Raw genomic sequence first — 22,178 nt, 5'->3', positions numbered from 1 at the left:
CCTCCTCTTCATGCGGGGCTTCCGTCCGCCCCAGATAAATTGGGCCAATTCCGACTGCGTCTGTTGAATCCAGCCCGCCGGCGGGTACAGGGGTATGGTGCGGAAAAGGTACAGGATCTGCGGAAGGATGGTCATTTTGACCGCCGCAATCTTGCCTAGCCACGAGAGGGGATAGTGTTTCCACTGCCCAAGCTCTCTGCGGATCTTCTGACGCAGAGCAGCATAATTAATGGTCACCGTCCGAGGGAGCGTAGGGGCCAGCTGAATCCCCAGGTAAGGGATCGAGTCCGCAGCCCACTGAAAGGGGAGCGAAGCCTCCAAATACTGACGCGTGGTCTGGTTCAACGAGAGGTCCAGCGCCATCGATTTGTCCGCATTAACCCTGAACCCTGCCACCCGTGCAAAGGCGTCAAGATCCGCGAAGCACGCCGGTAACGCCTCCCTAGGGTTCGACAGTGAGAGCAACACATCGTCTGCGTATAGGCTGATGGTATGAGTGTATCCCCCGAACTTAATCCCGGAGATTCCCGGGTTTTGCCTGATCTTTTGGGCCAGAGGCTCCATGTAGGCCGCGAAGAGCAGCGGCGACAGCGGGCATCCCTGCCTCGTGCCCCGCGTGATGGGGAAACTGGCAGACGTGTGGCCGTTGACCCGGACCATGGCGGACGGAAACTTATAGCAATTGAAGATGCGAGTGCGGAACTTTTCCCCCAACCCCATCCGCAACAGGACCTGCTCCAGGTAGGGCCAGTGGACCCGGTCAAACGCTTTTTCGGCGTCAATCGCCAGGAACATATATTCACCCGACGTGCGGGAGGCCTTCTCGACCAGATGCATAACCCGTTTCGTGTTGTCGGGGGCTTGCCGTTCCGGTATGAACCCCGCCTGATCCGGATCAATAAGATTTGGCATGCAGGGTGCCAATCGACTAGCCAGGATCCCCGAGTAGAGTTTAAGATCCACATTCAACAGGGAGATGGGCCGGTACGCTCCACAGCGTGTCCGGTCCTTCCCTGGTTTGGGGATCACCGCTATGTGAGCCCTCAAGAGGACCGGGGGGGGGGGGGGGGGAAAAAAAAAAAAAAAAAAAAAAAAAAAAAAATCGCTCCCATAACTGAGAAGTAATTGAAAAGCCGGGTGAGCATGGGGACCAGGAGAGCGCAGAATTTTTTATAGAAAATGGCGGTGAAGCCATCGGGCCCTGGGGCCTTCGCCAGCTTTAACCGGGAGATTGCAGCAATCACCTCCTCCGGGCGTATATCCCCGTCTAGGCGGTCCGCCTGGGCCCCCGTCAAAGCGGGTAGCTCGACGGAGTCCAGAAAGGACGCCCCATCGTCTCCCACCGTCCCCGACCCATCGTATAGGGCTGCATAATAGGCCCGGAACGAGTCAGCTATATTCCTATCATCTGTTACTCTCGTGCCATCCTCCCTGCAAATCTCGCGCACCCCCTGCCTCCTCCGGGTCTCCCGGAGTTTGTGCGCAAGTAAGCGACCACATCGATCGCCCCCGGTATAGTAGGCATGTTTTAAACGGAGGGCAGCGTATTCCGCTCTATCCTGATCGAGAGCCGTCAACTGCTGCCGAATGGCCTGTAGCTGGCGCCACGTCCTGGGGGCGCCCGTCCTCTGGTGCATTTGTTCCAGCTCTTTGGTTTGCTTTGTGAGCTCCTCCCATTTTTCCCGCCGCTCAGCGTTATCGGCAGCCGCTATGGCAATAAACTCCCCCCTGAGAACCGCTTTCATCGCCGCCCACTGCGTCGCAAGGGTCGTGTCAGCGTTATCGTTATGCGTAAAAAAATCCTTGATCTTCCCGGTGATCTGCTGGATCACATCCTCCCGGTGCAGCAAAGAGTCCCGAAGACGCCACACCCTATCCGGCTGCACCAACGGCGGCAACGACAGTTCGACATGCACCGGGGCATGGTCTGAGAGGGAGATCGCTCCTATTTCGACTGCCACGGCAATCTCCCGAGCTGCGGCCGACGCCAGGAGGTAATCTAACCGTGCGTACGTCTTATGCGCGTGGGAGTAATATGAATACTCCCGATCTTGCGGGTGAAAGCTGCGCCAAATATCCTCGAGCCTCAGCTCCCGCACTCTAGCAAGCCCGGCCGCGGAAATCGCCCCCGTTTGGTGTGAACGCTGGCAAGACCTGTCGCGCAAGTTATCGAAAACAAGATTGAGATCGCCCCCTAGAAGAATAAGCCTATCGCTCGTCGCCGTTATTTCCGTGAGTGCGGATTGCAAAAATCGCTCTTGCCCCTCATTGGGAGCATAGATGGAGCCTATGGTGAAGGTCAGGGCCCCCAAAGCAAACCTGTATATCAAAAGCCGTCCTCTAACCTCGGCTTCCTTCTGCAGGACCTCCCCACGAAAGCGCTGGGCTACCAAGATCGCCACTCCCGCAGTTTTAGTGAGACTAGAGGAAAAGAGCTGGACCGGGAACGAAGCCGATGACAGTCCCGAGCGAGCAGGTGGGTCTCTTGGAGGAGGCAGATGTCGGCCCGCGAACTCTCAAGGCACGACAGTACCGCTTTACGCTTAACGGGGTTGTTGAGGCCCCGAACATTGAGTGTTAGTACCTTAAGTGTAGGGGGCGCCATGTGATCCCACCCTGATCAGTAAGCTGTGTCGTGCTGGGGATGCCGCTTGTGTCCGGAAGCTGCCCACCGATCGCCGCTCCCCCGGCCCCTCCCGCTGGCCGCCCGCTACGTTCTCCCTGACAGACACGGAACCCCCATCCCCTATGCGAACCCCCCCCAACCCCCCCTTCCCCCCAAACAGCCCAACATCATAACCACAAAAGTCCAGAACCAGTGTCCTCCACTTTCCAGTGGATGTTATCGGAAGGGCGTAAGGAACAGTAGCACCACCACCAAGAGGCCCCTCTCCCGCAAGCCACCCCTGCAAGAATCCAGCAGGGTTGTCCGCCCCAGACATTATCTTGCCCCCACAGGCTGTGAGCCGCCCACGCCGCCGGAGACAGTCTCCAATGCATCCTGCTGCCCTCTGAGGATCTCCGCCGCTGGGGGTTTCTTCGAACGCTTACGGCGGCCCTGTCGGCACCAGCCGGGTCCCGCCTTTGTGACCACCGGCAGTTCTCAGTCCTCCTCACTGTCCTCCTGTGGTAAGGTCACCCCCAACAGCCGTGCTGCTTCCGACAGGGACTTCAACTGATATAGAGTACTGTCAATGCGGAACACCAATCGAAACGGATGGCCCCAGCTGTATCGGATGTTGCGTTGTTGGAGGTGTGTTGTGATGGGCTTGAACAACCTGCGCTTATGGAGTGTAAGCGCCGATAAGTCTTGATATAGGACTGGTGCGTGGTCCCGAAACCTCACGGGATGCTGCCGGCGGGCATTACGCAAGATCTCTTCTTTGGTGCGGTAATCTTGAACGCACACCAGGATATCTGCCGGGCCGGCCGCCGCGGCCCGCGGGGGGCCCACTCTATGCGCTCGGTCAATGCGCAGCTCCGTCTCCAGTGGGCGCTCCAAAATGTGATTGAAGAGTTCCCTCGTGAAGGTAAAGAGATCCTTCGAGTCCTCCGAGGTATTCACCCCTCGGATCCGTATATTATGGCGCCGGGACCGGTTTTCGAGATCTTCCTCATGTGCCTGTAGGTCCACCTGCTGGTCATGTATCCGGAGGACTTCCTGTTGGAGTGCCGCCAATTCCGACTCGCGGCCGTCTCCATCTTCTAGCGCAGCTACCCGTTCCCCAATACTGTCCACATCTCTGCGCACCTCCCAAAGCTCCGCAGCGAATTCCTTTTGGAGGTTCTGGATGTCCGTCCGCAGACCGGTGAACATTGCTTCCAAAAACGACTTGGTGATGGGCTCCGACCCCTCCGGGTGTCCGGGCGGGCTGCTCGCCACACCCGACGCCATGGCGTTGGTCGTAGGCCCTGCCTGGGGCTTCGCGAATAACTCCTTTAGGGTCTTTTCACGGCGGCCCTTCGGGGGGACCATAACGGGCCTCGAATCCACCTTGCTCACATCTGAGGGCCTCCGTGCCTCCCGACCCCCAACCAGGCCTGCTCGTGTCCTCTCTCCCGGCGCCGCTGCCCCCAACGTCCGGACGAGGTCGGCGTGCCCCACCGGTCTGGGACACCCCGGGTCCACTGCTTCGTCAGTCCTCCTCTCGAGGGGCCACGCGGCTCCGTCCCTTCCCCAGCAGCTCCGAGGTGCTCTGCCGCTGGCGTCCGGAGGGGTTCAAGCGCCCAGAACAGCTCCCAGGCCCGCACTCGGACTCTCCTCCTGACGTCCGTCTCTGCCCGCGTCTCTTCCAGGGACTTCCCGAGGTGCCCCCAGCCTGAGGCCACGCACCAGCCACACACCGCTCCAGTCTCACCTCCAGCTCCGACCAGGCCGCACTTCACCCCAGCCGTGTCGCGCCCCAGTCCACCTCTCTGTCCCCGCACTGGGAGGCCGGCATGCACGTGAGTGTTCCCCTGAACGTGATCCTCGCCTCCGGGGCCGCTGCCGCTCCGCCGTGGGCCTCCCGCCCCCGCTGGCTCCGCCGTACTCCCTGGGCTCCCCGCTGGTAGCCTTTTGCCGTCCCCGGGGGGTGTCACACTGCTGTCCCGGGCCCCCACCGGCAGCGCGCCCACTTGCCTGCACAGCGTCCAACTCCCGGCAGGGGGTCTCGGGCTCCGCTTCGGTCTGGGGTCCGCCGCACCTCCGGGCCTCCGGCCTCCTCTCCTCCGCTGCCCGGGCTGTCGCGTTGGGTGAACCCGGGTGGGCCGCTCAGCACCGCCGGATCGTCTCGCTCCTCCGACTTCTCCGCCAGGGGTTAGGGGCTGGACCCACTCACTCCAGGGCCGCCGCAACTCTGCGATCGCGGGACTCCCCTCCGCTCTCCGTTTCTTCTATCCGGAGTTCCACAGGAGCCGCCCGACCCTCCGCTCGGCAGGCCCCGCGTGCGCCGGGCCCCCTCCGGATCCGCAGCGCGGGCTCAGCTGTATGCCGCCGAACAACACCGGCACCCCCTCTGTCGCTGTCCCGGCGGGCACTCCCTGGGCTATTTGCTAAGGTGCCGGCCAGCCGGAAACGGCCATACACCGTGCTTTTTGCGAGGTGCCCGCGGGAGAGGGAAAGCCACACGTCCACCTAGTCCGCCATCTTGGCCACGCCCCCCCTGGTGCATGTTTAGAGAAAAGACGGTGTATGTGGCGAGAGGCAAGCCTAGGAAATGGACAAGGGTGTGGGGTCCGTGGAATTCTTATCGCGGAGACATCTGCGGCCCTCCGCTGGCAATAGTATTGGATGTTCCTTTGTCCCCCTAGCTGAACATTCCTCATTTGCTATGTCATGAGTATGATACAGTTTAACTTTTCCTCTGCTCCCAGGCCCCCCTCCCTCCTCGGTCACAGACCATTCATGATTATTACATAAAGTGGAATTTCCTACCCTGGGGAACACGTACTGATACTTACAGTTCTTATTGCCTTGTTTGTGTGAAATGTTTATAAGTTTTAAATTGAAAGATGAAACCGTCTTTAATACTGTTATTCGACCACAACCGCTGCCTCCACTCGGAGTGCTGATGGACTGACGGGATTTTTTGATTGACATGTCTGTATAACGGTGAAATAACACATCTCGTACTAATTAGCGGCCGGCCCAACTGGGTGTAGGCCCATGTCTGTAACTCTTTGAAGTCAAATAAAGGGGTCTTTAAAAAAATAAAAAAAAATAAAAAATAATAAGTATTTCTGTTACCTTATATGGCCATCCTGTGAATGTTGTCACAATAGGTCTCAGACCCATGGCAGACATAATCAAACATTGTTGGCGATTGCTGGATAAGTAGTGCCAGTACTAGGTAAAGAGAACTGCGTTTCCCTTCCCTTGATGGCCCCTTTTAAGTGGTAATGAGGTTAATATTTTGCAGCCAGTAGTTATTGTCGCAGATATTGTTTTTGTAAAGCACTTTCACCCACCCCCAGGGTCTTTTATGTGCATTTAAAAAAAACTGAAATATAAACTTTGTTGCACAGATAGACCCACACAAACGTGCAAGCACAAAAACATAGAAACATGCATGCACAGACAGACATGCACACATTTGGAAACACGTCCACCTGCATACACTGATAGATGCAACCACACAATCACACATACACACTCATGCACACATATGTAAGCAAGTAGAAGCACATACACAAATGCACATAGAAATGCATATAGCAAGCATGCACATACATATACAGCACTTCTAAGAGCAGATACATTTACACACACCGATTTACAAGCACACACAAACACAGGCACTCCTACATACCTATGCAAATGTGCACACTCAGACACACATGCATGCAGGCATGCACAAGCATATATACACACACACACTCTTGGGTCTATTGTCTCACCCCTGTGAGGTGGCTACAATGAAATGCTCTGTTGGTTCTGAATTGCTGCTGGTGTGGGCCTGTGCAGGTGCTGAGCTGGGGCTGCACTGGTGGTGGTGGTGCAGTGATGTGGAGGTGGTACTGTGCTGATGGTAATATTGTTATGTGGTGATATGATGCTTAGGTGGTGCTGACTGATGCAGAGGTGCTGCTTAGTGATGCTGTGGTGGTCCTGAGTTATGCTGTGGTCGTAGTGAATGATACTTAGATGGTGCTGTGTTTGTGTTTAAGTGGTGCTTAGTATTGAAAGTTGGGTGCTGCGCTGGTGCTGAGGTGATGCTGCACTGGTGTCAATGTGGCGATGTATCAATGCTGAAAAGTACTGCATTGGGCATTATTTGCTGCTGAGGTGGTGCTGCGTTGGTTCCAAGTTGGTGCTATGCTATTTCCATGGTGGGCTGAGTTGGTGCTGCATTGTTCCTATGCTAATGCTGGAATGGTGCTGAAGTGGCACTGTTTGTTACTGAGGTGGTGGTGTGCTTGTGGAAGGTGGTGCTTGATGTTGCACAGTGATACGGATGTGGTGTCAATTACTATTGGGGTGGTGCCGAGTGATGCTGGGGCGGTGCGGAGTGATATTTTGGTGATATTTAGGTGATGACTTTGTGCTGAGGTGCTGTTGAGGTGGTGCTGCGTTGGTGCTGCACTGATGCGGTTGTAGTGCTGTGCTGAGGGGGTGGTGTTGAGTGATGCTTAGGTAATGCTGTGCTGGTGGTTAGTAACACAGTAATTATTTATGTACCTAGTAACAATAAAGAACAGCAAATATGGCTTGCTATCCCCAACCAATAACTTAGCAGCTTAGGAAGTAGATTTTAAATTAAGCCCACTGCAGGGGCCTACATTACGCCCCTGTGTTAAGCTGGTGAAAGTTAAGTGTACCCTGGCGCCACCATGGTGTAGAAAGGAGTAACACACTTGCAGAAATGTGTCCATTCTGAATGGTTTCTAAGTACGTACGTGTATAACATTCAGCTTTGGTGAGTTATTTGGTTTGGAGGAGCACACCCGTTTTGATGTATTGGGTAATTTACCAATAGTTTGTCTCCTAAATGCTTTTAGCTGAAGGTGCTACACTTGCTGTCAGTGTTGTGATAAGAAACCGCTATTACAAGTATGATAACCTGAGTGAACTGTGCACTGTTCACGGAGTCCAAATAGAACTCCTGAGTTTATACCACAATAAACTGGTTTAAACAAAAACGTAATTAAACTTGACTGTCATTTATCAAACAGTATTATTCATACAGTCATGACATTACAAATGTTGTTTCCATGAACGAATCATATATGAAATACAAAATATAATACATTATTTCATGTATTTTAACAATGCTACTGATGACATAGTAATTTATAAACAATGCTCCTGTAACATTCAAATGAATGCCCGATGCATTTAGTTTCAGTCCCTTCCTTAGGGGCCAATCTCCTTTTCCTTTGTAGATCACGATGTTTGTTAGAAAGGAGTAACACACTTGCAGAAATATGTCCATTCTGAATGGTTTCTAAGAACGTACGAGTAGAACATTCAGCTTTGCCACAGTGTTTTTTGCAATCACAAGCCTTTTGTTTGCTACATTTTTAGCAGACCTTTAAATGGTACCTGTTGTAATCTCACTGTTCCACCCACCAACCCCTTCCTTTCTCCTTACTTTGGAATGTTCCGCTGGAGCTTGGTTTAGAATGTTGACAATTGTCAGTTGTTGAGGTGAGTTGGATGGCCATTAAAGCATACCTGGAACCTTCTCCGTTTCCTGTGCTTTTACTTTTAACACTGGTGACGAGTTGCTGTGAAGGGGGCAGTTGTGGCCATCTCCCCTCTCTGTGCTCTCTCCATTCACGTTACGGAAGAAGGTAAAGCGAGGAAGAAGGTCAGAATTCCTTAAACTCAAATTACGAGCAGCAGCATCTAGGAACTGAATCCTATGTGGTAACGGATGCTGAGGTCAACCGGGCATTGCTGAGAACATTCCCACCAGGGGATAAGATCACTAGTTCATCAACATGTAGCATGCCAGAAGGGGTTGCGGAGTCAGCCTTACCACGACTTTGGCAGCGTAGCGGTGAGTCCCTCACTACGATCCTCCGTGGTTGTTTGTGGATCACGGGTGGTGGCATCGCGCATTCCTGAGAGAGGCGTCCTGTGGTATGCTGTAAGAGTCATGCAATCACTAAGGTGAACCTAGCGCATGATGAGTCTGTGGGAGCGGATTTTCCTGTCAGCAGCGAGTGAGGAGTGGGTCATGCAGCATTGTGAGGCGATTAGGAGCGCCAGGAACGACGCATGCAGGGAGTCCTGAAGAACGAGCGTTTGTCAGCCCGGCGTTGGAGACAGTATTGCAGGCATGTGTGGGCAGGCGTCGTCAGCAGACACTTCTCCCCTGTCTCTGCCACGGATTTCAGCGTTGTGCTCTGCTAAGCCTTCTAGAATCGTCACGCGGCTGTTGCCATGGAAATAGGAAATAAAGTTTTGAAATGGTCAGGAATAGAAGTTTCTGCTCTGTGAGGTGTGCGCACACTGCTGTGACAAATCGCAAGTGCCTTCTTCCCCATTCTAGTAACAAAAGTGAAGTAAAGTGGGGTCCTTTCCATCTACCTGAGGTTTAGAGCAATACAAATGCACATGGACTGAGAAACTGGTGAGAAAACTGCAATGTACTGTTCCACGTATTAAGTCTATTGACATTGTGCAAATTGGAGACTGTATGCACACTCTTTTTCACTGGCTCATGGGTATGCGTCTAGCTGTTTAAGACTAATGTGCATGTTACGCTGCCATCTTTACTGTTATACCACATCCTTGGGCAATTAAGAAGTACTTTTTCTTTATACTAGTTTCTCCTCTGCACCGCCCTCTCCAAGAATATTTTTCATCATTTCAGCTGTTGGGTTACCCTTATCGTACCATGATGGCTGCAGCAAGCATGAGCCAGCCACCCCCATTTCTAAACGAAATAGGAGAACCTGAAATATGCTGGAAGGAGTGGGTCAAACTTTGAGTCGTACCCAATTGCCATAGGCGGCGAACGGTTCACTGCCATGCGCAAACAGCATATCCTCCTTCACAATTTGGGTGTACAGGGGAGCAAAATCTATGAAACGTTGCCCGAACCACAAAACCCCAACGGCGAGGCAGTGGAAGGTATGGATGGTTTTGCTACAACCACGATAAAGTCGGAAACACACTTTGGGGACAAAATAAATGTAGTATTGGAGCGGCACAGATTTTTCAGCAGGTCCCAGGGTAAACAAGAGTCGGTTACCAACTATATTGCAGAATTGAGGGGTCTCACCCAACTGTGCGAATTTGGCAATCTGACAGACTCTCTGATCAGAGAACAATTAGTAAGGTGCACTAACAACTTACGCATCCAAGAGAAACTGTTAGCAAAGAATCCCAGCCTTCGTGAAGCTGCAAGTATTGCCAAATCAGTGGAACACACTGCAAAATGTATAAAAGAGATGAAGACCACAAGAGAAGTAGTAGCTAATATCCAAGAGGAGGTTGAGATATGAGAAGTAAATAAGGTGAAAAATAAGAATAATGTACACAAGCCTCCTGGGAATGAAAGGAATTACAGATGCTACAGGTGTGGTAGCAGCAACCATCTTGCTAACAACATCCATTGTCCAGCTTGAAGTGTTACTTGCAAAATGCCCCCTACTATTGCATTTCTTGCAAGGGTATGCAGAGAAGGTGACCCTCATCACGCAGAGGGTGCAAGTGTAGAGGACACCATGAGTAAATAAGTAAAATGTGTTATGTCCAGTGAGAAAAAGTAACATTTTCAACTTAAAGAAAGTACTGGTACTGTTAAATGTAATTTATCCCAAGTGTGATATTAAGTTGGACAACAAAATCATTAGCATGTTTGCTGATTCATGCTCTCCTTTTACGTTACTGAACTGTAGGGATTTGGAATGCATTGACAACCAGGGAAGCAAAGCCTTGCAGAAACCTGACGTTTTCCCCACAGGCTATAACAAATAACCTATACCCCTCTTGGGTATAAAAGAAATGCACATCGAATTCAAAAGGAGAAACACCGTAGGCAAAGTGTATATCGTAGAGAAAGGATATCATTTGTTAGGGGGGCAGCACCAAAAAGAGCTAAGCATCATCCTGAACCTAAACATGGAAGAACAGGTTCTGCTCACAGATCAGAGTGTGCTCAGTACCAACATCTGTGAAGAGTTCCCCAAACTGTTCGAGGACGGGTTAGGACTCCTTCGTGATTATCAACACAGAATTAAACTCAAAGTAAATACCAAACCAGCTGTACACAAGTTGCATCCAGTACCACACCAAATGAGAGAGCCTCTGGATAGAGTGTTGAAAAGATTGTGCACGATGGGGGGGTCATACAACCTGTAGACATGTCTGAATGGTTGGCGCCTGTTGTAATGGCAGCCAAGGCTAGTGGGGAGGGCATAAGTTTATGAGTGGACTTACGAAGCTTAAACGAGAACATCTGGGTCGAGAGGTACCCACTCCCCCAACATAAACAAAATGCTCAGTACCATGGGTCAGGCTAAGTTCTTTAGCGTCATTGATTTGTCTATGGCTTACCATCAGGTAGACCTGCACCCTGACTCAAGGCCCCTCACTGATTTCATTACCCCCCAAGGAGCCTTCATGTTCAAGAGGATGCCGTTTGGGCATTGCATCCGCTGCCGCGGTGTTCCAGAAGATCATGCATCAGATCCTAAAGGATGTAGACCATACTATGTGTTTCCAGGATGATATTCTGGTGGTATGGTCGCTCAGTGGAAGACCATGACCGCACCCTTAGACTTGTATTCAGGAAGTTGATGGATGCTGGGTTGACGGTGCAGTAGTCTAAGTGTCAAATTAGAGTGACTTCAGTCGACTACCTTGGGCATTTCATTTCCGAGGAAGGTTTTAGACCAAGGAACAACCTACTGAGAGCTGTCAAGGACGCTCCCTATCCACAGAATAAGGAGGAACTTAAGTCTTTCCTTGGTCTTATGGAATACATGGCCAAGTTCGTCAAGGATTTTGCGTCCAAGTGTGATCCATTACGTGAACTGCTTAAAAGAAACAAGGATATTGAATGGCATGACCAGCACAAGTGCACTGTAGATGCGTTGAAGGAAGAGACATTGAATTCCCCTGCATTAGGCACTTTCAACCCCACAAAAAAGACAATCCTTACCACCGATGCATCAAATAAGGGCCTAGGTGCCACCCTGTCACAAAGAGATGGGAAGGGAGAAAAACAAATTGCGTTTGCTTCCAGGTGCCTTTTTAAGGCAGAGAGTAATTACTCTGTAATTGAAAGGGAGGCACTGGCATGTTTCTAGGCAGTAAAACATTTCAAGTTTTTCCTGTGGGGGTTGAATTTTACTGTTCGTACTGATCATAAGCCACTTACTTTCATCTTTACGGTGAAAGGGACGGAAAACTGCACTCCCCAGATAGGAAAATGGATCTTAGGACTGGAGAATTTCAACTTTAGAATTGAATATGTCCCTGGTGAGGAAAACAAAATTGCTGACTACCTGTCGAGGGCTCCTTTGCAAAATGAACAACCCGAAGAAATGTTAGACAGCCCCATTATGGTGGTGGATGAGCCAGCACTGACGGAGGAGGAATGGGAAAAAGCAATGAAAGAAGATAAAGACTTGCACAAACTTAAAGTGGTAATGAAGGAAGGATGACCCAGCAAGTACAGCGAACTAGAGAATAACCTCAAGGACTTCTAGGAGGTCCGATATGAATTGAGCACTATAGGGAACAGAGAATTCAGTCAGAATAGGATTGTACCACCTGCGAACCTCAGGAATAGAATAGTGGAACTAGCTCATGAGGGGCATTTAGGGCGCAGTTTTACTAAACAAAGGGTGAGGGAGAAATGTTGGTTCCCTAGAATGGATGCTATTCGTGAAGGATTGTGTTAGCTGTGCCAGGAGCGACAAAACCAAAAAGGTAAGGAAGGCACCATTATCCCCAGTTGAAGTACCCCTTAAGCCATGGATCAAGCTGGCCTTGGACATCATCGGACCCTTGGACAATTTGGGTACCCAGAAAAAGGTCATGTTAGTCTTAGTTGACTACACTTCCCATTGGATCTCATATAAGTTTGTGCATCGAACCAACACTTGTGCTGTTCTTGACTTTCTCAAAGACGTTTTTGCGAAGGAGGGCATACCATCCTCCCTTGTCATAGACAATGGAGTACAGTTTACGTTGCAGCATATGATTGACTTTAGTCAAACTGAACATTAAACATGAGAAGACCTCCCTGTACTGCCCCAAGGCCAATAGTCTGGTAGAGAGGGCCAATAGGCTCATTAAAGAACACATTCAGCTAGCCTCTAACAATGGGTGGGAAATAGAATCATCCCTGCGTGATTGCTTATGGGCATATCACATCTCCCAGAATCTAGTAACAGGTATTTCTCCTTTTGTGCCCCACAGGAGATGAGAACCCTGTACTAAACTTAACCCCAGTTGGTTGGAGGGGGGCAGGGTGGCAAATCCCAATTCGGTGGAAGCTAGCGAAAAGGTCAAACTGCACCAGGCTAAATGCAAAGTTTGGTATGACAAAAAGAACGGAGTCAAAACACCAGGATGGAGGGTAGATGTGGTGCAGGTGAAGAAGAATGTAAAGGGGCCACACGGCCCAAGCAAGTTCTACCCTCCCTGTCGCATTGCTAAAACATTCAAAAATGTGGTTCTTCTTGAAAACGGACAATATTGGAGCTGTGACAAGATTGCAAAATGTAATGTGCTTTCTGTTGGTAAATAAGGGAGATGTGTTGTACTCTCACTGTTTACTTTTGGCACGCTCCACCCACCCCACCCTTTCTCCTTACCTTGGAATGTTCCGCTGGAGCTTGGTTTAGAATGATGAAAATTGACAGTTGTTGAGGAGACTTGGATGGCCATTAAAGCATACTTGGAACATTCTCCGTTTCCTGTGCTTTTACTTTTAACAGTACCGTTTTACATAATGTGTTTGTTTTTGGTGCGCAGCGTTCCTTCTTTCGACATCATCCACCCTGGGGGCGTTGGTTAAAATTAAGGAGAAAGCGGGTCGGAAAGGCAAGAACGGGGCAGTAAGAGGCAGCGTAGACTGAAAGAAAGGGAGAGATGGGAGGACAGAGTGTGAAGGGGCATGGGGCCGTAAGAAGGAGCGAGCTCCGAGAGGAGAAGGCGTTGAAAGGGAAGATGCAACAGGGAGAAGCAGTTTGCACAATATCACGATGTTTGTTAGAAAGGAGTAACACACTTGCAGAAATGTGTCCTTTCTGAACGGTTTCTAAGGTTTTAAACCTATACATCTCACAATAGCGGGAACCTGCATCAAACCCGTGCAGGGAGAGCGAGTGAAAGTGTGGAGAGCCTGTAACACGAAAACAAGCGTGTCTCCTCCAGTCTCAGGCGGCTCCTGGAAGACGCACAAAGGAGCCGTGGGAGGGAAGGAAGCGGTAGGGGAGGAGGCTTTCGCAAGCGCGGCCGTGCGAAGCAGACCAAAAACAACCTTTGAAATATAACACTCAACAGATGGCACACTGTGCGCCGCTGCTCGTAACCGCAAAGTGGATGCCGTAGGCGTTAACATTTTAAGAAAAGGTGGGACAAAAAGCCGCCTTTGGCCACTGCGTGCTTTCATTTTTGAAAGCCAAACGCAATAGCCAATGAAATGTCACTACAACACGCACAAGCTTGCTCGAAGTCCAGAGTGATTCCAAGAGGTCATCTCCTAGAGCAGCGCATGCGTGCTGCGCTAGGCTCGACCTAAAAACTCTGGAAAGTGAAAGGGATTAGCACTCATTTTAATAATAAGCTAGTTGCCAATTTGAGGCAAGGAAAACTGTGATAGAAACTGATACTTCAGGAGAAAATAAATGCCTATGAAAAACCTTTCAGGAAAGAGGCCCTGCATTGTATGCACAATTACACCCCAAGAAAATACTGGAACCTGATCTCAGAATGTCCAAACTTAGGTAACAGAAAAATGTGAAAGTTTGCCCCATTTAAAAACGTCCATCAAATTTTAGATTACATGCAAAAATATTAACTTTCGATCTGGTCTAATGCCACTAACTGGGAAGAAATGTTGGCTGGGAAACTAATTGCTTGCTGAGAAGAGAATTTACGATTTGAAAATTACAACTTCAGCTGAAAAGCAGTCGAATACAATCTAAAGGGTCATGATTAGCTAGTCCCAACAACATTTGTATACAAGTCTCCTTTTTAAAAAAAGCATTAACCATGCAATAGGTCTTGCATTGCTGAAAGTTTGAGCTATTGGCGTTGCTAATAATAATGCAACACCAATAACTCAAACTTTCAGGTATTCTTGAGCAATTGCAATGAAAATCTTTTATTCGATTATTTTATTCTAAATGCGCAAGCTATCGCCGAACCACGAGGCCAAACAAGTAAGAAAAATGCAAATGCACAAAGCAAGGAAAGGGTGCAGTAGCACAGGTTGTTACTAGGTGTTTCTGTGGATGCAGTGCCTTATGTTGCTAATAAAGGTCTGTTTATACCTCCACATGGACACTTATTAACAGCCTGTGGCACTACACCCTTTCCTTGCTTTGTGGATGGGGGAGATGCAAAGCCGAAGCTGCAAGCAAAAGAAAGTGCGGCGCTCGTTAAACTGGCGCCACGCTAAAAGTATGCATGACGATGCATGGGAAACAAAATGAGGAATGCTAATCAGGGAGGATGGGAAGTGGTGGTGTGGGGACGGCACTGGGGAGATTAAGTGTTGCAATAATGGGAGGGAGGGCGTGCAAGCAACAGGCAACAAATTGCCAGAGCTGACCAACCCAAAAAATAGAAATTTGTGCTCACCGACATAAAGCAGAGTGTGTAACAACACCTATAAAATGTCCAGTTGTTATGGGTGGTTAGAAATGCAGACAAGGCGGTACCAAGGAGGGACTAATAAAAGCAACGATTTTGCAAGGCCAGTAACTGGGTTCAATTGATAAGATGGGCGGAGCTTCTATGCCGTATCTCAATACAGCATGACTCGCAGAGCAGCGCATGCCCTGCCTCGACCTAAAAACCACACATACGTGTATATACATATGTATTTATTTAAACATAAATGCACAAATACATAGTTAGGTCTGCGTTTCCATAGGGATTGCCTTTTTGGGATTTCTTATCATTTTGGTGTAGTTTGATGAATCTTCATGAAACTTTCCAAGGCTCCTTCACGAAATGTTTTCAGGGTATTCTATCAAGCGTGAGCCAAGGAAAAAGGATGGAGGGCTAGATCTTGTTCCAAATGTGCGCTTTTTGTGATTTGCTGTAAATCCTTTTAATAGTTTTTGAAAATTTAAGGTACAAATATATTTGTATATCTGGGCAGTTGGGTTTGAGGGACTCTAGTGAGAGTCCAGGGAAAGCAACTTTAAAAAATAGAGCGTCTGATTCCCCGAGGAGGCTCCCCCGCTCCATCTCACACACACAAGAGTGAGGGTCCTGCAAGAGCGATCACTTTGATTGGCTGGCGACAAAGTGAACAAAAATGTTTCAGTGCCCATTACAGATTTCGGGGACAATATATATATATATATATATATATATATATATATATATATATATATATATATATATATATATAGTGCACCCCCAACCCTTGTCGGGAGGTCTTCTCAGGGACCAAAGTTGAAAACATTACTCTTTTTGCTGCGATCCTCCTGCGGGACTATAACACAAAATGCAAAAAGGGGGGCGCCATTACCTACTGGCGGTCGCCAGTAGGTAGTTATAGTTAGGACCCCTTTTCCATAGGAAATCCGCAACATTCTATTTTGAATAACTTTGGCGCCGGTCGATGAATCCTCGCGAATTTCTCAAAATAGGTGGGGCGCTACGCTCCGCTCCTACCCTGAAAGTCTCGGGGGGATACGTCAAGCGGGGGCTGAGATAAAAGGGGGGTCCCAAAACGCGTTTTTCCCATGCATTTTTCCATAGGACCTTTAGAACGAGCTACAGCCCGAATGGCTGAACAGAATTACTAGAAATTTGGCAGAGAGGTAGTCCCTATGTCAAGGAAGTGCCTTTTGTAGGTTTGGTGTAAATCTGTTCAGTAGATACTGAGAAAATAGCCTTTAAATCAATATATATATCTGAGCCCGCTTACGGTACGCTTACCGTACGCTTACGGTAAGCTTACGGTACGCGTACGGTGGCGTGCGCGAATGCGATTCTGATTGGCTGTTAGATCTTAGTAAACATTCGAATCGGCCGAAACCAGGAAGCGGCGGCCGCCATTTTGTGTGTTTCACTCAGAAAAAAAAGAGTGAAAACAAGAAAAGGGGGCAATGAGGAGAGTTACAGACCCCCTTACATTTGTGAGGGGGTCAAATAAGGACAGAAAAGTACAAAGAAAACATTTATGGATTTTTAAAAAAATCACGGGGTACGCGTACGGTAAGCTTACGGTAAGCGTACGGTAGAAAAAAAAAATAAAAAAATAAATGAAATTCAGATTTAAGTGTTTAGATATTAGGGGGCTCTAAAAAGAGCCGTTGTGTTTATGAAATGATTTTTATATACACACACACACAAATATATATATATATGTATATGTATATGTATATATGTATATATATATATATATATATATATATATATATATATATATATATATATATATATATATATATATATATATATTCACTGAAAAAACCATAGGTTTCACACACGTTATAGTTAGGAATTAGCATTTAAAAAACCTTGCAAATTCACTGAAAAAACCATAGGTTTCACACATGTTATAGTTAGCTGGACATTTTACTGATAAAAAACCTATGAAATTCCCCCATTATAGTTAGTGCAGGCAACTATAACTCACGCAACCGCAATCCTCTGCTGATGACATATGTGTCTTTATGAAAAAAAAATATTTGTAATATATGTATAGCTAAAATTTAATGGAAGAAGACATGGGCAAATAAGTGTCTAAATACAGTATTAGCATCAGCAGAGGATTGCGGTTGCGTGAGTTATAGTTGCCTGCACTAACTATAATGGGGGAATTTCATAGGTTTTTTATCAGTAAAATGTCCAGCTAACTATAACATGTGTGAAACCTATGGTTTTTTCAGTGAATTTATATATATATATATATATATATATATATATATATATATATATATATATATATATATATACACACACACACACACACACACACATATACTCCTTAGGACCCTCAGGGTGTGCCAGGGACCGGGGTTCAACATGTATTATTATTATTGGGGGGGCGGGGGGGGGGGGAAGAGGTGTGCTTGGCGCCCCTCCCTTTCCCCAGGGCTCGGGACAATATTGGGAGGGGGTGCTTGGTCTCTAAGCGGATTACGGACCCAGGTACCTGACCAATACTCCTAGAGCCTAAGCATAGGGGCAAGAGCTTGTCCTAATATGACAGAACTCACAAATTCCTTATCATAGCTAAATCTATATAGTACTAAACATTCCGAGCAATAACTATGATCTAGAGCATTTGAATCAACTGTTGTAACCAGCACAGAAAGTAGTCTGGTGGTTTTGACTATCACCGGAAAGAATCCTACAGAGAACTGTAGAATACTGTTTTAACAACCTATTTATATAAACCACACGCACTATCTATTGCTAATCTTCCCACTACTATATTATTAGGTGCTGAGACCCAAAACAGGTTAAGGGCGCCATTCTAGTCACGCCTGCACAACATCAAAAACGCTTACGACACAGACCACAGTAATTATCACTCTCGCACAGTTTAGACTGCTACCCATCAAATAAAGTACTTTGGCATCTCATCAGCGGCATGAAGCCCTATACAATTGCAATTCAGTAGAACGCCACACAATTATTCTACAGCAAAATTTAAACGCTGCCCTTTACCGTTTTCTTCTTCATGCAACAGACATTTACGCATTTAGCTGTTGTATAATAGATGTAAAGTAGCGGAAATTGTATTCAACATGCTTAGCTCTTTCGAGGTAATAAAGCGGTGCTTTTGTATCCTTGAGTTCTATGGATTCTACTACAAACGTTATCCTCCATGCAGTGTTGTGCTAATGCAAATCGATAATCGCTGTAGATTCAGCTACTTCTGACAGCCTATGTGGTAACACAAACAAACGCCCCTTCACCCTTCTCCCCCTGTACACTGCAGTGTGCGCTATTTCGATAAATGCATTACAGAGTGGATGAGTTTCACAACCATTCACCTGTATGGTTTTATGGATGTCGACTGCTCATAGACAACAAACGTACTTAACCTTGTTATATAATAAATGAGCTTTGCTCTACAAACCTTATTGGGCCTCATACTGCAGTATCACATTTCCTGTCAGATCGACTTTGAAAATATCTATCTCTTATAATGGCATGGGTCTGGTCTATATGTGTTCTTCCGCTTTGCTCTACGAACCTTAAAGGAAGTCGTACTGCAGTCACATTTCCTGTTAGGTCGACTTTGAAAATGGCGAGTGACATTTTTTTTGTGATAGTTAAATATATAACATGGCCAGGCAGTATAATATTCAGCAAAACCTCACTTAGCTACCAACTTTAAAGCTAAACAGTAATATCAAAAAGGCAATATAACCATATTAATGTGTATATTGGTGTACAATGAACAGGAAAACAGGTTACAAGATCAAGGGACAGGCTGTATGAATTAACAGGTCATGAGGACTGAAACATGAATTTCCGTGTCATGAGGACTGCAATCCAGGGGTCTCGGTAAGAAGAGTACCTGCTTCCTCGCTTGAAAGGTGTTGCTGGACTTGCCCGACACAAAAGCTATTCCTCTGGTGATGTCCCACGGAAATCCAGGGATAGTGTGTTATTCTTAATTTATTTAGGGCAACAAATGAAGACTAAAACATCTAGAATCCATTACGTTGTCAAATAAGAGTACAGGTTTGGAAACAAGGAGTCCATAATGACTTGAAGCAACATGGCCATCCAAATCTCTACTTTGAGCTATGGGTGCCAGGCTCACCTCTGTAACACGCCCTCGCTCTTAGTAAGCCCTACATTCTATTCACTTTTAATGAGTTTCATGCTAAAACCATAGTTACCCTGTTAAAATGAGAACCATCTGGTTCAATGTCCACGTGGGTGGGTCAGAGGTTGTAAAAGATGTCAAGGTGTATTTACACTGGAGGGATACTAACTAATTTGGTGTTAAGGGTCATCACGCGCAAGAAATTAAAATCTCATACATCGGTATGTTTGGGGCAGTCCATATGGACTTCTGCACGTTCCCCAACCGATGGCATTTCTATAAAGAACAGGATTCCAAAAGTCCAAGTTGTCATGCTGACTAATAACATATATTCATGGCTGATATATATATATTTTTGTTATAGAAGATGGAACACAGTAACTCCAAAGTAACGGGTACTCGTTTGAGACTTCACATAGACACACAGAGTGTGGACCTTTACTCCTTGCACATTCCTTAATGAAAGGAACAGTTCTTTACCTTCCGCCTGCTCCAGAGAGTTCATGTCGTCTCCCCCGAGCACACACTTCACAAGTCCCCACATTCGATCACCGGTAGACAGACAGCCAATGCCCGAGCTTGCAGCAGCTACTTCCTGTCTTAAACATCTACTTCCGTCTCACGTAAAATTCTTTATGACTTGGCCTTCCAGGAAAGACCATAAAAGCCTACTCAGCACATTTTGTTTAGGTGGACAGATAGATTCTGATTGGTTACTTCCGTTAAATATTAATTGAGGTGACTATGTTTTCTCCTCTCATTGGCCAGTTGCGAAGACAAAACAGAAAACGGACACCATACAAGAGATAGTGACTAATAGACCGGTAAGTCAAATGCGTCGGCCATCTTAAAATGGTGCCGTATTTTCTGCATTACGCGGAGCCCGCTGAATGATACTTGGTGCTCGCCTTATGTCTTTTGCCTACAGGCAAACACTTCTTCCAGGAACATCTTGGCAGAAAGTAACGGACGATCCCATGAAATGCAATAGTCCCGGATAGCACAAACTCAAAATACACCATTTTATCTTCGTGGAGGAATTGAGCCTGCAGAATAATTTATTTAGGCAAATCGCAGGCGATCCTTTCACCACCATTTCCTTCTTTACTCACTGAGCCTGTACCCACCTCAAACATACAGTCCGACTTTGGGATAGCAGAAAGATGGAGATTTAAGACAAGGATTGGTAAAGCCAGTAGGTCTTGCCAAAGCAAGAGATAATAGCATTGCCAATGTCTTTTAGGCATGTTGTACAACAGTGTGACTGATGTTCAGCATGGTTAAATGTTAGTGGTGTGGCATTGCATAAAAAAGAGTGGCATGGCGTAGAGTGGCATAGAGTGGAGCGGAGTAGAGCAGAGTGGCGTAAGGGTGAGTGGAGCAGCGTAGAGTGGTGTAGAGTTTAGTGGCATAGAGTACAGTGCAGTAAAGTGGCATACAGTATAGTGGCATATAGGATATGGGAGAGAATGTGTTCTGACTGCTAGAACTGCTGACTTTGGTGCTGGAAACCAAGGTTCGAGCCTCGGGGTAGCGCCACATCCTGTGATTCTGGGCAAATCACTTAATCTCCCTGTGCCTACCAAAAAAGGAAAAAAAAATGAATGTGTCCTTGTGTAACATACCCGGTGCTCATGTAAAGCGCTCCAATACCTTCGGGTCGACTTCGCGCTATATAAATCTGCAAAAATAAAATATATATATATATAGTAGAGTGGTGCTCCAGCGGAAAAGGGCAAATGTACATATCCTCCTTGCGTCACAGACCTGCCATCACACTTACTCATTTATACACGTATTCATTGGTGGGGCCCATAACACCAACACTCATATGTCTCACACAAATCTGCACACAGGAGGGAAGAAGCGCTGGACATGTGGGGGTACCTTGTTACTTATTGGGAGAAAATTCTTTACACTATATACATTATATACATTCGTACCTATAGAATCCTAACTTTAACATCAAGGCACTCCACCACTTGGTCGATGGACCAATTAGATGGACTGGTTGATGGGGATTTAGAACCAGCTAAAACTCATTTAAAGCTTCGGAACCTTTTGGTTAACTTTTAATACCTTATTAAAGAATCACAAACTCATTTCTTATGAATCAATGTTTAGTTTATCTAATTAATTCACTTTGTTAGCATAGTCATGATTACAGTCAAATCAGATTTCTATTAAATGATTTCCAACCTTCGATTTAAACATAGATTGACATAACAATTATATTTACCTAAATTTGAATATTGGCAACCACTTCCAGAAGAACCGGTCAACCCACAGCATAAATCAAAATCCCTTCAGATGGAATTGTCATTATATTCAAAGAGAAACTCAGGTAAGTCCAGGAAATCTCCCTCTGCACGACTCAGTCCCCACCATTTAGCCAAGGACCAGACGATCACACCAACAAACCAACAATCCAGCAAATCGACTCTTCACACCAACAGCCTAATAGCAATAAGGAAGGAAGATGGTATCCTCTTCTAAATCACCCCCTTTTTAGGTCTCGCTGAGTCAGCGCGCGTGCGCTGCTCGGAGAGACTTTAGTAGGTGAGTTTTCAAAGTGCTGCTGGCTGGCCACAAGCTTGCGTTCACGTGAGCGTACACGCGCGCAGTCGCCATGTGTCTTACTTCCGCCGTGCTTGATCGCGTCCGCAATCACTTTCACTTTTGCGGGCCGCGCGGCCGTGTCATTTTTACGGCCGCGCAGCCAATGCTTGTTAATTGTTTGTAATTGAGCTGTAACAC

The 22,178-nt window shown here is 47.2% G+C and overlaps 1 protein-coding gene across 1 annotated transcript in view; it reads right to left on the bottom strand.

Moving 5' to 3' along the window:
- CNEP1R1 (CTD nuclear envelope phosphatase 1 regulatory subunit 1) overlaps nt 1-20,120 on the bottom strand; it is an 87,375-nt gene extending 67,255 nt beyond the window's left edge. Inside the window, exon 1 of the mRNA XM_085639931.1 lies at nt 19,902-20,120. Coding sequence (XP_085496057.1) covers nt 19,902-19,965 — 64 coding nt within the window. The 5' untranslated portion in view covers nt 19,966-20,120. The remainder of the gene's footprint in view (nt 1-19,901) is intronic.
- Between the last annotated feature and the right edge of the window lie 2,058 nt (nt 20,121-22,178).

This window comes from Triturus cristatus, chromosome 12 (genome assembly GCF_964204655.1).
Source record: "Triturus cristatus chromosome 12, aTriCri1.1, whole genome shotgun sequence".
Classification (NCBI taxonomy): Eukaryota; Metazoa; Chordata; class Amphibia; order Caudata; family Salamandridae; genus Triturus; species Triturus cristatus.
The sequence above is the reverse complement of the archived record's forward strand: the minus strand, read 5'-3'. Positions and strand labels throughout refer to the sequence as shown.